Source organism: Puma concolor, chromosome C1 (genome assembly GCF_028749965.1).
Source record: "Puma concolor isolate L17-30 chromosome C1, mPumCon1.1.hap2, whole genome shotgun sequence".
Lineage (NCBI taxonomy): Eukaryota > Metazoa > Chordata > Mammalia > Carnivora > Felidae > Puma > Puma concolor.
Genome location: NC_141674.1, coordinates 196,533,638 through 196,550,523, shown reverse-complemented (window position 1 = coordinate 196,550,523; position 16,886 = coordinate 196,533,638). Strand labels below are relative to the sequence as shown.

Here is a 16,886-nt window from a genome sequence, read left to right as displayed (position 1 = left end):
CTAATTAGAATGCTATTTTACATTGTACTTCAAAACATTTTCTTATTGCTAGAGTTGAAGAGACTTGTATTTTTTTTTTTTTTGAATTTTTTTCAACGTTTATTTATTTTGGGGACAGAGAGAGACAGAGCATGAACGGGGGAGGGGCAGAGAGAGGGAGACACAGAATCGGAAACAGGCTCCAGGCTCTGAGCCATCAGCCCAGAGCCTGATGCGGGGCTCGAACTCACGGACCGCGAGATCGTGACCTGGCTGAAGTCGGACGCTTAACCGACTGCGCCACCCAGGCGCCCCAGAAGAGACTTGTATTTTTGAGTAAGGGGTACAGTTCTTCTAATTAATACCTAGAGTAGGGGAAATGACCTGGCAAAAGGACAGTTTTCTCTGTACCAGATTAATGCCTGTGATCTTGATCTTGATTCATTGGTCACTTGAGAGAGGTGTTTTACTTTTGCTGCTTGGAAGACAAGTAATGCCCCTAGTGAACCATTTTAGTAAGTTTATGTAAGCCCTATTTTATGTAATTTATTTTAAATTGGTTAATGCCATCCTGAATGTCATTGAGTTGAGTATATGATGCATTCATTTCTCCAAATACTATCAAGGGAAAACAAGACAGTAAATTCAACTATCAGCAGGATGTTGCTACGGTTAATACTACCACCAAGATAACACCCAAAATCTAATAGGTGTCCCTTTATCTTTAGATTGTTTTATTTATTGTGAGAGAAGTACATAATATTAGCAGGAAATGATTTTGGTAGTGACTTTTGGGCCTTTGGTTCCTGTAGTAATGAAAGTATAGGGATATACTGTTAAAATTGACTTCAAGTTTTCCATTTATACTTTGTACAAGCAAATTGAATGCAGTATATTATCCATAAATATATTAACTGCCAAGATTTTCTAGGATTTTAATAGAAAACCAGTGATTTCAGAAAGTCATTAAATAACTATTAGAGAAATTAGTGTTAATGTGAATTCACAACTTTCTAATTATTAGATAAAGCTCTCAGTCATTTTGCACTTTCTAGATGAGAAGAAATTTTTTAGACTTGATTGATGCCTTTTTCTTTTTACAAATCAGAACATCTTATAGTTCTCATCAGCTTTTTCTTATAAATTTATGTTGGACATACTTGACTATAAGATAAAATAAGATGTGTCATATTTTACTACCAACAACTACCTTTTGTAAACTAAAGAGAGATTTAGAATAGAACTCAAGGCCATCTGAATATATATCTTTCTAATAAAAGCTCTCTCATAACCTTCTGTTTAGAACTTACTTTGGCTCTTAGGTTAAAGTGTTCAATGTCTACTCATTCACTAAGCTGATTATTTAGGTGTAGTGTGTGTTGTCCATGCACCGTATATAAGCACAGAGCCGGAATGATAAACGTGTATTTCTCCATTCAGTGAGTGTTTATTGAGCATCTGCAGTATGCAAGGTACAATATCAGGAACTTCTGATACAAGGGTAACAAAGCAGACACACTCCCTGTACTACTTACAGTCTAGAAAGCAAGACAGTCATTAATCGGATAATCATACAAATGAATGCAAAATTATCACCATGAACAATGCTGTGGTGGACAGGTGAACAGTGCTATCAAAGCTCAAAAGGGGATGACCTAGTCTTTGGAAAGAGCATAGCAGGATAAGATTTGTTTTCCCACAAGATTGGTATACAAGGGACTGAAGGGGGAAAAGTGTGGATGAGGGAGACCAGTTAGAAGCTATTGGAGTATTTCTGGACACAAGCTTGGATTAGGGAAGTGAGTGACGGTGGAAATGGAGAAAGGTGTAAACCCACCCTCACTGTTCTCCCTTCTCAATTATTTAATTCATTTTAAAGCCAAATTATGCTATCTGCCTAGAAAACAGAAAGGATCTATCCTTTGAGGGATTTTTTCTTATTTTTGAGAGAGGGAGAGAGCAAGTATGCATGTGAGTGGGGGAAGGAGAGAGAGGGAGAGAGAGAGAGAGAGAGAGAGAGAGAGAGGATCTGAAGAGGAGTCTGTGCTGACAAAAGAGAGCCTGATGTCGGGCCCAAACTCAGGAACTGTGAGATCATGGCCTAAGCTTAAGTCAAGAGACTTAACTGACTGAGCCATCCAGGTGCCCCAAAGGGATTTTTATTATTCTCTGAGTCATAGCTTCCAGTTGGAAATCTACAGAAGTATAATTTATTGCCTCACCTGCTACTATCCCACTTATAAGTTTGTGATTTCAAAAGTTCAGTGATAATTGTATAGTAATACTTATTGATATTGTCTTGATAATTATAACATGACAGTACTTTATGGTGACCCATTGCATCCTTTGTTTCTGGAGTTCCCAGGGTGTACCTACAACTCAGTGTGAACATTAAGCCTTCTCTTACTGAAATGTTTTTTTCCCCTGTCCTGGGATTTTGCCTCCATGTCCTCCTCCTCCTCCCAATATTATAATAGCTCTCTCTCTTTTTTTTTTTTTTCTAAGAATGTCACGTGATGATGATGTCTTATATTGGTTTATTAATGATATCTTTGTTTTAAATTCTTATGTAATGCTTAATTAGTAGATATTATCTCCTGATAAAAAAGCTTTGTGTTATAGAGTTACTTGAGCAGGGTTGTTGTCTTCCAAATTCCCTCATTTTTCTCTTGTTCTGGTTTTCATTGAGTTTAATTGATTGACTCTCTCTTTAATGTAAAACACTGTGGAAAATAACTGAATTTATCAGTAATTTATAATAACCCTTTACAATAACCTCATTAATTATTTATAAAATTGGTTTATGTACCAAATGAGCTTTGGTGAGAATAATGTGTTTTACACATTAGTTATGAAATAAACAGATTTCACATCTCTGAATTTCAGTACATTTCCCCATTTATTTGGGAAGGATAATTTTTTTTTAATTTTAGAGAGCATGCAAGTGGGGAGAGGGGGAGAGGGAGAAGGAGAGGGAGGGAAGGAGGAAGGGAGAGAGAGAGAGAGTGAGGGAGAAAATCCTAAGCAGGACTCAATACCAGGACCCTAGGATCATGACTTGAGCCGAAATCAGGAGTTGGATGCTCAACAGACTGAGCCACCCAGGCACCCCGAGAAGAATACATTTTGATGACACTTTGCAAGGATGCTTAACAGAGAGTGTTGAAAGTCATTAAGGAAGAATTGTCTACAGCTAGGAACATACTTAATTTAAAAAAACAAAACTTTTTTCCCCTTGATGGTATTGTGTCAGTCACTTGAGAAACTTGAAAATACAACAACATTTAGTGAACAAGTGGCATGTTTTCTGTTTATCTTTAACCCAACCTGTAAGCCTCTAGCCAGTTCAAAAGCTGTTTGCTGTCAGTCTATAAAGAGATTGTGGTTCCCTTCTTTAGGGCTAAGTCTCCTGTGGGTAGGGGAACTAAGGACTCATTAACAACTAAAGAATTGTAAATAGAGGGCCAGGTTAACAGTGCGTCAGGGTCCTGGAATAAAAGCTCTTAATATTCTGTAGATATTACAGAACCTGTCTCTTTTAAGGAACCAATATACCTATCTGCTTAAAGGTATTTCTAACTTGCCAGAAGAACCTCTTTTTGTGTCCTGCCTTCCTGGATCCTAGCATCCTGACTTGATGACTTCTTAAGTCAACCAGCTTCTGAAACCTGTCTTCTTCCTGACCTGACACTTCTGTGCCAGCCCTGTGCCCAATTTGATATTCCTATCATCTATACCTTCTGCTCACCCTTGACATGATAGCCTGACTCCATGGCTGTTTCTCAAGAGAAGACTATGACTGACCGCTGATACACTTGTTACAGAAAATAACTTCAGGATATGAGATTGGACCTGTTAATTTGAGAGTAGTGTTATATCTTAAATCTTTCTCAGAAAATCTTTAGAATGCTTACAAACTGGGACTTAAGACATTTTTGACTAGGGCTCTCTGAAGACTAAAGTTAAGATTTTAAAAGTGAAATAGATAATTATTATCAGCTCTTTTCCCTAAACTGGTTTGGCCAGTAGTACATATTCAGGTATTTGTTGAATGTATGATAGTCCCCAAATTTCATATTTAATTCTTTTTGGTGTCACCAACAAAAGCCATTCAGGTTCCTTTATATCTGAGTTAATACCGTGTAAAGCAGTTTTGAATTACTTGCTTTTTATGTACAAGCTATTAATATTTTATAGCAGCCATAAAGATGATTGAAAACTAATGATGCTACTATAGAAAAACAATATTTTATATTTACTGTTAAACACCAATTCTACTTAAACCAAATAGCATATTTAGAACTTACATGATGATTAGCAGTCCAACACATAACACGTTCACTTGTTGATATTAGAATACTGGAGTGCCTGGCTGACTCACTCTGTAGCACATGCGACTCTTGATCTTAGGATCATGAGTTCGAGCCCCACGATGGGTATAGAGATTACTTAAAAATAAAATCTTGGGGCACCTGGGTGGCTCAGTCGGTTGAGCGTCCGACTTCGGCTCAGGTCACGATCTCACAGTACGTGGGTTCGAGCCCCGCATCAGGCTCTGTGCTGACTGCTTGCTCAGAACCTGAAGCCTGCTTCAGATTCTATGTCTCCTACTCTCTCTGCCCCTCCCTCGTTCACGCTTTGTCTCACTCTGTTTCTCAAAAATAAATGTAAAAAAAAAAAAAATAATAAATAAAATCTTAAAAAAAATAAAAAACTAAATTGACTAGCTTCTGTCTATATAAACAAGGTTGAAATTGGTATATTGTAGTGCCTGAAAAAATTATTTTATATATAATATACTGTATAAATGAAATTAAATTTGTGTGGCATTGAGCATTAACTTCCTCTTGCTATTCTGATTTTTAAAATATTTATATATGTTTAAAAATTAATACGAAGCATAATGATGACATTAATATTGCTCATTTTTATGTGTAGCTTGTGTGATCTATTTCAGTTTATAGTTGTAGCTTCTATATCATCAGAAGTTTTAAAAAGTTCCTAAAACATAGTAGGATGCATGTTTGTTTCAGAATTCATGGAGATGGTATGTAGTGTTTATTTCAGAGCAACTAATGATTTTCAGTATGGGATTTTAGCCCTTTTCAGACTAATAATCTTATGTAATTTCACCCACATGCAAAAAACATATGATGTAAATAGTTACAACACTGTGCAACATGCGCGAATTATTAATATACAGTGAACATTTACGTTGCACCAGCGAACTCATGTCAGCATTTCTAACCTATGGGATTTTTGTTTTGCAGGAGGAAATAGAAGTAGAAATTATTTTCACAACTTGAATATGTAATTCCCCATTAATATCAATTCTTTTGCCAATTGTTACCACAAAATTGGCTAAAATTAATACTCTTTTGTCCTAATAGATCAAGGCAATTTACATTTAGTTTTCTTTGTCTTTTTTGTTTGTTTGTTTGTTTTGTTTTACTCCCTCCACTCCCCAATTATTTCATGGCATTTCAGTGCTTCAGAGAATTTAGATGAGCTCTCTTCCTCCAGTAGCTGGTTACTTAACCAGAAGCACAGTAAGAAAAGGAGAAAAGACAGGACAAGATTGAAATCTCCATCCTTGACTATCATGAGTACAGCAGCTCGAACAAGGCCACTTCAGAGTTTCCACAAACGAAAACTCTACCGATTGAGCCCTACTTTTTATTGGACTCCACAGGTAAGGCTGCCTATGGGGAAACATGAACAAAGATTTTATCATCAGTATATTTCACATACAAGAGGGTATGGATTGTACCTGGTTATTTAGAATAATTACATCTAGAAAGCTTTAAATATATAGTTTAAATCACATAGGTATTGGTAATATCTAAGTGGAATTAGTAATTTTTTAACATAGCAGTGTATTCTGAAACTTCTCACATCTCCATTTTTTTAAATGCACTGTTATGTTTAAACCAATTTGAAGGAATATTACATATCATGGTTATTTAAAAATTTTACTGGTAAGGGTAATAAAGCAAACACAAGTGTACTACGTATTTGTCCTTTGCTTAGTAAAGAAAAAAGTAAAGAAAATCTGTATAGCTGTCAGTTATTTTGTAGGAAATGGCATTGCTCTCCTTTTTAGGTTTGGTATTTGTTAATTCTTGTGAGCACGCCTTTTTCTTTTTCTGGAATATAAGCAGTGCAAGTTTATGTATCCGTGCTTATTCTTTTTATAATTAAAATGTACTTCATTAAAGCCATTCATTTTAAAAATCATATTTTTCACTTGTTCACAAAATGTTAAGTATGCATCTTTCAGTGCATATCTGAACAAACTGTGGTAAAGGGAAGATGAGTTACCTCTAGTTTTTGTTATATGACCTGCTTTTTTTCTATTACATTTTTAAATACTATGTCAAAGGAAAGAAATGATACTATCATTTAATATTGTTTCTGATTATTACTATATTAACTATTAAATATATTTAACTATTTTAAATATATTTGTATAAAAATCAAGATGCTTGTTTCATTAGAAACCAGTTTTAAATTTGGTTTTATAGGCTCCAATTTTAAATAGAAATGTGCATTCTGACAAATTAGTTTTTATTAATACGTTGATTTTTACCATTTAAGTAGTTTAGATTTTATTACTATTTCCCAACTTGAAAATATTTTTTTAAAACATAGGTTTGTTTCAGAATTTTAAGAAATTCTATGTAATCAACCAAATAGGAAAATGTTTTTATTTAAAGTTTTTATATACAAAATCATATTTTATTTTCATTTTTAAAGATTCTGTAAACAATAAGTAGTATTTTTGAAATTGATTTTGTAATTTCAGAATTATAAGTAGAATTGTCTAAAATATTGAGCATATGACTATGCCAAAATATTCTGACTGGAAGGAATTTGCTTGAGTAATTTTGGAGATTTGCTAGATGTTGCTGGAATACTTCTTATACCTGACATTGTAAACATGGGCCTTTGTACAGCAAACAAATGAAGAAACAAGTGTCACATTATTGTTACTGGTAGACCATATACTTTATTATATTCCATTCACAATGCCAAGTATTTTCAATACATTATTATTTATTATTATCTCAAAATATAACCATGCAGTATTGTTAATCCCCTCTTTAGATACAAAAGTTGAAGTGCAGAGAGATTAAGTAATTTACCCAAGGTCACACACCTAGTAAGCAATAAGTCTGATTCCAAAGCCCATGTTCTTACCCAGTGTATCAATAATGCCAAAAATAGACCAAATCTTTTGTGCTTTTGAAATCAGTAAAGACACTGTATTTGGGGATTGAGGGAAGGGGCTTATCTGGTTAGAAGTATTCAGAAATGCATCATAAAATATGGGTTTTGAAAGATAAACAGAATTTTGAAAAGTCATAGGAGAGGTAGAGAAAGAATTTTAATAGAAACAGAGATGAGAAAATGATGGAAAATAGAAAATGCCCCCACCCCTAATTTATCCTACAAATTGCCAGGAAAATAGTTATTTGCTTTTCTAAACTTAATAAATGTCCTTTCTCTCCGGAAGGCTTCCTTGACATCCCTGTAGTGGGATATTAATACAACAAATACCTTATGTTATGAAAATAGTCCATTTTTAATAATCATTTATTTTTCTGTCTTCTCATTACAAGTTCTTAGAGAATAGAGAGTATATATTTCTGACCCTACAGAGCTTTGAATAGTAACTGTCCCTATAACATATGCTCAATATATAATTGCTTAATTTTTTTGAGAGAGAGCAAGTGCGTGCACGGGAGAAAAAGGGCACACGAGCAAGAGCAGGGGAGGGGCAGAGGGAGTAGGAGCGAGAGAATCCCAGACAGTCTCTGTGCCGTCAGCACAGAACCCAACACAGGGCTTGATCTCACGACCATGAGATCATGACCTGAGCCAAAATTAAGAGTCAGACGTTTAACCTGCAGAGCCACCCAGGTGCCCCTAAATAATTGTTTAATGTGTGAAAGAATTAATGTAATGGATATAAGAGGTTATTTAAAAGGTAGTGAAGAATGAGAATGAGTGTGTGTATGTGTTTGTGTCCTCAATTTGCTTTGTGAAGGGGTCTTAGTATGTAATGTCCAATAGAATTTTCTTGTAATGATGGAAATGTTCTGTGAATACTTGTTCTGTCCAATATGGTAGAAACTAAATACATTTAGCACATGAAATGTGGCTAGTGCAACTGAGGGACTGAACTTTTAATTTTATCTATTTTGATTTAAATAGCCACATATGGATACTGGCTACCAAATTGGATATGACTGGTCTAGACTTGTACTTACCCTGACAGCAGTGAGTACATATGGCCCTCATTCTTGTTTTCTAATACTATTCCCTACTGAGAGGAAACAGGGATCTTTGGAGAAATGGTCAATCTCCAGACACGGGGAACAGAAGGTGTAAGATGAGCCTGGAACATCTCAAAGTTACCAGAAGGCAAGGAAATATTACAAAAAAAAAAAAAAAAAAAATGATGGGCATGTCAAAAGAACCCAGAAGCTAGTTTGAAGAGGCTGTGCTGCTGGCCAAATTTAGGGCTATTTGAGCATCAAAATAACTAAGGACAGTAGTGAACCATTGAAGAAATAGGAAACCATGAGTCCATACTACTGTTAGATCGATAGATAAAAAGGAGAAAGGAAGGACTTTTCTGTATAGTAGGTTGCTGATTAATAAATGTGGAGTGAGCCCAGGTAGAGAATTATTGCAGTAATCATAGTAAAGACTGATTGGGCAAGAGTCATCAATAGGTGGTCAAAACTAACATAGCCTACGAAAAGGATACAGTATCGCTATGGAGTATTTTGGCCAGGGATGCATGGCCTGAATATAATTATAAGGAAATATTAGACAAAGCCAAAATCAGCAACATGTTGTTAAGAAATTGTGAAAACAGGCCTGTATTCTTTTTTTTTTTTTAACAATTTTTTTTAAGTTTATTTTTTTATTTTGAGAGAGAAAGAGAGCACAAGCAGGGAGGGGAAGAGAGAGAGGGAGAGAGAGAATCCCAAGCAGGCTCCACACTGTCAGTGTGGCTCCCGATGCAGAGCTTGAACTCATGAACCATGAGATCGCAACCTGAGCCGAGGTCAAGAGCCAGACGCTTAGCTGATTGAGCCACCCAGGTGCCCCAGCTAGCCTGTATTCTTTTTAAAAAGTCAATGTTGTGAAAGGCAAGAAAGACTAAGGGAATATTTTAGATTAAAAGAGAGTTTAAAAAGATATATGACAGTTAAAGAAATATTTGATCCAGTTTAGAATTATCTTGGGAGGGGGGAGAGAAGGGGGATTCTTGGGTATTAAGAAAACTGTACTGTTGTACTATGGTAGGTTATATAAAAATATTGTATCACTGTATCAATATTAAATGTGGTAACTGTTTTGCCATTACGTAAGAAAATATCCTTATTTTAAGAAATGCACATTGAAATATTAAGGGATAAAGTGGCTAAGGCATCCATTTTATGTAATAAATTAACTCCTGCGCATGTAGAATGGTACTAGCCATGTAGCATCCTTGGCAGAGTTGAGAAAATAATTATTTAAATTCTTTTTTATAGCACTTAACTCTCTAGCAGAGTACTGGCTGTAAAAAGCTTATATAAAGACAATGGAGAAGTAGGAGTCCTCTGCTACTACGTAGCATATAGTAATTGGCTGATACTCACTTTCATTGCAACAACTACATGTATAAATTGCAGAGAAAAAAAATCATACTAGTAAAGACATTAGGAAGACTTCTGGTTTCAGCTCCAGCACATAAGGACCCTGGAAGTCATCACTGCTACCCTTACAGTAAGAGAAAGGTGAACAAACTGAAAATCACTGCTTTTCCATGGTCCCATCAAAGAATTAAGGCTATGGGACAAATTGCCACCCTGAAATATGGAGAGAAAAGCAGCTTCAGAGAGCTACAGCCAGGATGTGCTCTCCTAGAGCAGAAGCCACAGTAACCATTAACTAAACTGTTAGGAACACTTACATGGTAACTTTGATGAATTATTTGAGGCTGAGTGTGGATTACCTTGAGATTAAAAAACTCCTAGGTACTCCTGTCTTAAAAGTCCCCCCCCCCCCCAACACTTTCATGGGCTTTACTTCTACGACCCCACAAGGTTCTCATAATGAAGAGCTAAGAAGAATCCTTAGTGGTTTAAGTATGGAAAGGGAAGAGATAACTTTTATGAAATGAGTTCAGAGCATTGTCTGTAACACAGCTTTTTCTTCCAGTGGAAAGACTTCAGTAAAGTCTTACTTTGCCTGGGAGAAAAGCATTTTCCCACTGCTGCCCCCCTATAGAGGCAATGAGTGTAGAAAATAAGAAACACTTGTTTAAGTAGACCCACTAAAAGACGATTTAATTGTAAGAATATAGTACATTATGCTACTGTAGTAGGTGGGCTTCCTTTTGTTCTTTTTTCTTTAAAAAAATTTTTTTTAATGTTTTATTTATATTTGAGACTGAGAGGGACAGAGCATGAGCAGGGGAGGGGCAGAGAGAGGGAGACACAGAATCCAAAGCAGGCACCAGGCTCCGAGCTGTCATCACAGAGTCCAATGCGGGGTTGGAACCCACAAACCATGAGATCATGACCTGAGCCAAAGTTGGGTGCTTAACCGACTGAGTGACCCAAGCACCACCCCCCTTTTTTTTTAAAGTAGGCTCCATGCCCAACATGGGGCATGAACTCATGACCCTGATCAAGAGTCACAGGCTGTACTGACTGAGCCAGCCAGGCACCCCTTGTATGCTTTTTTTCCTCACACTTTACCACCATACCAACAAGTTTCTGGTACTATAACAGTAGGGTACAGCTGCAAAGCATAGACTTTCTCTGAGGAGGAGTGCTTAAGAAGTCAAAAATTAACAGGGAGACAAAGACACTAGAGGAATTTTGAGGCCTCTGGCACCTACAACTATATTAGCCATTAAACACCACCCACTCTTAGCCAGATTAACGTAATGCTTCACAGTAAAATTCTCTTTACATCAGAGCACCTGGCTGGCTCAGATGGAGGAGCATGCAGCTGTTGATCTCCAGGTTGTGAGTTCAAGCCCTATGTTGGGTATAGATTACTGAAAAAAAAAAAAAAACAAAAAACCACACATTCTGTTTACCTCCAGTCCTATTACCTGATACATCATATCCAGCTTTCAACAAAAATTACAAGGCATGCTAGGAAAAACACACTCTGACAAGACAAGGAAACCATCAGAACCAGGCTCACAGGGGTGCCAGGATGGCTCAGTCAGTTAAGCATCCGACTTGGGCTCAGGTCATGATCTCACAGTTTGTGAGTTCAAGCCCTGCGTCAGGCTGTGTGCTGACAGCTTGGAGCCTGGAGCCTGCTTCACATTCTGTGTGTTCCTCTCTCTCTCCCCCACTCATGCTTCTCCCTCTCTCTCTCTCTCTCTCTCTCTCTCTCAAAAATAAACATCAAAAAATTTTTTTTAATATTAAAAAAAAAAGAACCAGGCTCAAATATGACAAAGATATTGAAATTCTCTTAAATAAGTGTGATTAATACGTTAAAGTCTTTAATAGATTTAAGTAGAAAACCGGTAAGAATATATGGGTAATGTAAGCAGAGAGATGTAAACTTTTAAGAATCAAAAGTAAATGCTAGAAATCAAAAACACTGTAACCTAAATGAAGCATTCATTTCATGGCCTCATCTATAGACTGGACATGGCTGAGGAAAGAATCAGCAAGCTTGGGTAAGTCAAACTGAAGCTTTGCAAACTGAAATGCAAAGAGAAAAATGAATGCAAAAACAAAATAGCCCATTCAAGAACTTTGGGGTAATTTCAGAAGGTCTATCAGATATGTAGTTGGAACAAGGAAGAGAAAAAGAATGGAGCAAAAAAATATTTGGAGTAATAATAAATGAGAATTTTATAAAGTTAATGACCAGCACCAAACCATATATCCAGAAAACTCAAGCAGGAGAACATCAAGCAGGATAAATACCTAAAAAACAACAGAAGTAACAAAAAATAAAACACTTAGGTATAACATACTCAAACTGCAGAAGACCAAAGACAGAAAATCTTGAAGAAAGGCAGAGGAAAAACAAAAATAAAAACAAAGACTCTTACCTATAGAAGAACAAGTATAAGAATTGCAGCTGACTTCTCATCAGAAACCATGTAAGCAGAGAGTAGAATGAAATATTCAAAGTGTTGAAAGAAAAAAAAAAAAACAAAACCAACTAGTGGGCATAATTGTGTCTCCCCACAAAAAAACCTGTCCATGCCCTAACTCTTGGTATCTATGAATGTTATGGATTGATTTGTGTCCATCAGAATTTATATGTTGAAGTGCTAACCCCTAGTATTTCAGAATTTGAGCCTATTTGGAAAAAGGGTTGTTGTAGATATAATTAGTTAAGATGAGGTTATTGGGATGAGCCCTAATCCCATATGACTGATGTCTTTATAAAAAGGAAAATTCAGGGACACCAGGGTGGCTGAGTCAAAGTATGGAATCATCAAAGTATGGAATTTACAGTGTAGTTTCTTCTTGCTATTTATAGTAAAATATTAGAAGAAATGGATAAGTTGAGGAAGCAATTGTTAACCGAAAAGGAAGCAGAAATTGATAATTTGGAAAGTTTTCATTCTGTTGCCAAAACCAAACAAAAACCATGTACTCTGTCTTGGAGAGAATTCAGGGGGTGTGGCTGGACAGACTTTTCCTGAAGAGATTAGGCATAGGACCTACTCACAGATCCAATCAACCATCTTAGCAGAAGTCAAAGAATAAAGATAAGGCTATCCATAAAAGACCTGGAGGGCACCCTCTTGTCTAGTGACATGGATCATCTTGACATAACAAGGTTTTTGAGAATTTTATATTAACAAAAACAGTATCAGCTTAGACTAAAAAGGGCACAGACTGGATGAAAGAAAGTTATTGGATCCCGAAAATTTTATAGGCAGGAAATAGGCAAGAGAGCTACCTACTCAGCTACATATATGTACTACCCTAAAAAAAAAGAAAAAGAAAAAAAAAATGGTGACTCATAGACCTGAAGGTGAGAGGAAAACATTAAAGCTAGAAAAAAACATTGGAAAATACCTTCCTGTCTTTCTTAATCAGGACACAAACAACAATAAAAGAAAAAATTAATTTAGACTCTGTTAAAATTATTAACTTATTTATATAAAAGGTAGCATTAAGAAAGTCAAAGTATACACTGAAGAAAAAGATTTTTATCTTGAATATATATATATATATATATACACACATATATGTATATGCATTTTAAACTAATAAAACAAGAAAAAGACCAACAGTCCAATTAAAAATAGGCATAAACATTTGTACACTTTTTGAAAATGTTTGTTTATTTTGAGAAGGAGCAAGAGCATATGAGCAGTAGAGGGGCAGAAAGAGAGAGACTCCCAAGCAGGCTCTGCACTTGTGGGGCTCGAACCCACAAACTGCGAGATCATGACCTGAGCTGAAACCAAGAGTCCAGTGCTCAACCATTTGAGCCACCCAGGTGTCCCAGAGTTGTACACTTTAAAATGGTCAAAATCATAAATTTTATGTGTATTTTACCACAAGAACTTTTAAGTAAAAAAGAAAGGCATAAGTTATGAACAGATCTTTCATAAAAGAGGATATCCAAATGGCCAATACACATATGAAAATGTTTTTAAAATCATTACTCATCAAGGAAATGCAATTAAAATTACAACAAGATACCACTACATACGCCTACCCTTCTAATAGCAAATCCACTTTTAGGAACTTTCCTCAGAGAAATGAATACTTATGTACACAAAAATACTTGTGTTAAGAATGATCATAACAGCTTTACTCATTAAAGCCCCAAACAGAAAGCAGTCTCAATGTCCCATCAGCAGAATTGTGGTGTATATACATATAGCAATAAAAAAGATGGACTACTGATACAAAAATATGTATCTCCCAGACATTATGTTGAGTGAAAGGAAAGAGTACACAGTCTCTGATAAATACAAACAAAACTTAACAGGTGGTAATATAAATTAGAATTGTGGTGACTTTTATATGGAGGATGGGAGTTGATCAGCAAAGGATGTAACCAAGGTTTCTGGGTGGTTGGAACTGCTTCATATGTTGATCGAAGTGGTGATGTGGTTACCAGGTATATACATATGTAAAATGTTATGTTAGGTATGTTCTTCATCATAGAAGTGGGCATGGGTCCCCTGCTACACCTTCAGAGTTACCCCATCCTTTTTTATTTTTATGATCTACTGTTACATAATAAACTATTCTAAAATTTAGCGATTTAAAACAATTATTTTTCATAATTCTGTGAATTGCCTGAATGGTTCTTTCAGTTTTGTCTAAGGTCTCTCATACAGTTGTAATAAGATGCTGATGAATCGGAATCATTTGGAGGCTTGAATGGACTGGTGATCTGGGCTTCTTTTTCTTTTTTATGTAGTCTCAGGCCTTTCCATGTGGACTTTCACATGGTTTCTTTAGCAGAGTAGTTTTACATGGTGGCTCAGCCTCTCCAAAATGCAAATATGAAAGCTGCCAGTTCTTCTTAAGACTTAGGCCTAGAACTAGGATAGAGCTTTTTTGTTCAATTTCTTAGGTAAAGCAAATCAGTGTGAGATTTAATATGGGAGGGACTATTCAAGGGCTAGAATACCAGGAGGGAGACATGGTTCATTGGAAGCCATCAGTGGAGGCTAACTACTATAGTTCATTTCTGGTTCCTATTTATTGACCTCTCATATGTAAAAATCACATAATCTTTTTCCTGAAGATCCCTGTGTCTCATCTTGTTACCTCATTAAGCTCGGGCTTAAAAGTCCTGAATTTTATCATATTAAATGATGGTCAGTTACCTGAATTGAGACTTTTTTTTTTTAGTTTTTCTATTTTATTTTCCTAGGTAAACTCTACTCCTAACGTGGGGCTCAAACTCATGACCTGGAGATCAAGAATCACATGTTCTGTCGACTGAGCCCACCAGGCATCCCTGAAATGAGACTTTTTAGGTGTAGGTCCATCATGTGTGGTTCTTTGGGTATAGCTCAAGTATGGCTCCTCTGGATTAAAAGACTATTAACTTGTGAACTAATATTATTACTTGCTTTACACATTACCAACATACAATAGTGAGACAGGTGATAATCAGAATAGACAGTCTGCTCAGATGGGGAATGGGAGGAATAGAGCAGTTCTGAAATACAGAATTAGGCACATGTTACAGGTTTGTTGATGTGGGTCTGTTTCTCTGGAAGTGGTTCTTTGTGGCTGCTGTGTCTGCCCTCTGAGCTCTTGACTACACTCTCTGTCATTTTTTCTTTTCCATACAAAAGATCCCCTTTTGGGGGCTCCTGGGTGGCTCAGTTGGTTAAGCATCCAACTTTGGCTCAGGTCATGATCTTATGGTTCATGAGTTTGAGCCCTGTGTCAGGTCTGTGCTGACAGCTCAGAGCCTGGAGCCTGCTTCAGATTCTGTGTCTCCCTCTCTCTGCCCCTCCCCCACTTGCACACTGCCTCTGTCTCTGAAAAATAAACAAATATTACAGTTTTTAAACCCTTTTTTGCATGTGTGTTTTCTCAGCATGTCACTGACTGAAAAAAGCTGAAGGCCCAAAGTCCTTTTAATTTTGAACTATTTCTTAATCTGAGTTCAAGTCCTTGAAACTTTGTAGACTCTTTATGTATCGCATGAAAATAAACTCTGCTGAACAAAAGTCGTATCTATAAATCTTTTCAAGAAAGGTCCTTCTCATTTTGGACTTTGTGTGGTGCAGGGGGACAATACCCTTAGGATCCTTAGAAGCACTTTCAGCTAGCTGAGAAGATCATTGAGAAACACCTTTAAGATTCTTAGAAACCTTTGGGGCACCTGACTGGCTCAGTCCATAGAGCATGAGACTCTTGATCTTAGAGCTATAAATTCAAGCCCCGTGTTGGGTATAGAGATTACTTAAAAATCTTGCAAGAAAAAAAAAATCTTAGAAACCTTCTTATCTAGATGCCAGGATTTATCGGCATGCCTCAAACCTTTGTAAGGTCTTAACAAAGAGTCTTGCAGTCTCACCTGTGAGATCTTGATACTGAGGCCAGTTTTACTGGCAAAGTTTCCTGGGTTTGGTCTTTGAATTGGTATCATTTCTTTGTTGCGTGTGAACCTTTTGCTCTCTGGAGTGGCCAGAAACCAGCAACAATCTTACTGTTTGAACCAGCAAGTCTTGGTTCTGTATTTCCTCTAAACTGTTTGAAAACTTAACAGCTCCTTTTTGAGCTCGCCCTATTACATCCATAATTTATCATAGGCAACTAAATGAAACCAATTGGTACTTCGAAAATTCTGCCTAGAAACCTCCTTAGCCAGATCTATGAGTTCATTATGTACCCTCTTTATCCTCCACATTTCTACAGGCAACGGTTACACTACTTTTTCTGCCAGAACAATAAAGATGAAAGAAATAAAGGTGTAAGAATTGAAATGATTATTTAGAATCCTTGTTTTCAGAGGTTATGATTCCTTTGCTGGGCAAAATTAATAAAAAGCATAAATTAGTATATTTTTTTTGTGATTTTGCCATTTTTTCAATACCCGTCTCTAATGAGAATGTCAAATAATCATAGCTAATATTTATTAAGGAATTGTGTGCAAGGCATTGTTTTAACTTATAAATGCTTTACATTTATTTCTTATTTAATGTACCCCATTTTATATTGGGAAACTGAAGTGCACCTAGAATGCAAAAATACACATATTTAGCACTATTTAAATAATGCTCAGTTGGTTAAGCATCTGATTCTTGGTTTTGGCTCAGGTCATGATCTCATCGGGCTCTGTGTTGGCAGCACGGAGCCTGCTTGGGATTCTCTCTCTCCCTCTCTCTTTGCCCCTTCCCTGCTTATGCTCTCTTGCTTTCTCTCTCA

At 36.3% G+C, this 16,886-nt stretch overlaps 1 protein-coding gene across 10 annotated transcripts in view; it reads left to right on the top strand.

Annotated features, from left to right (window-relative positions):
• Nucleotides 1–16,886, top strand: part of KANSL1L (KAT8 regulatory NSL complex subunit 1 like) — a 133,331-nt gene that overhangs the window by 66,870 nt on the left and 49,575 nt on the right. For 7 of the 10 annotated variants that reach the window (XM_086719517.1, XM_086719520.1, XM_086719518.1 and 4 more), the window contains one exon: nt 5,467–5,671. In XM_086719517.1, the coding sequence (XP_086575643.1) occupies nt 5,467–5,671 (205 nt within the window). Of the gene's footprint in view, nt 1–5,466; nt 5,672–8,196; nt 8,263–16,886 lie in introns of all 10 variants that reach the window. The other 3 variants (XM_086719523.1, XM_086719522.1, XM_086719521.1) reach the window with 3 other exon arrangements.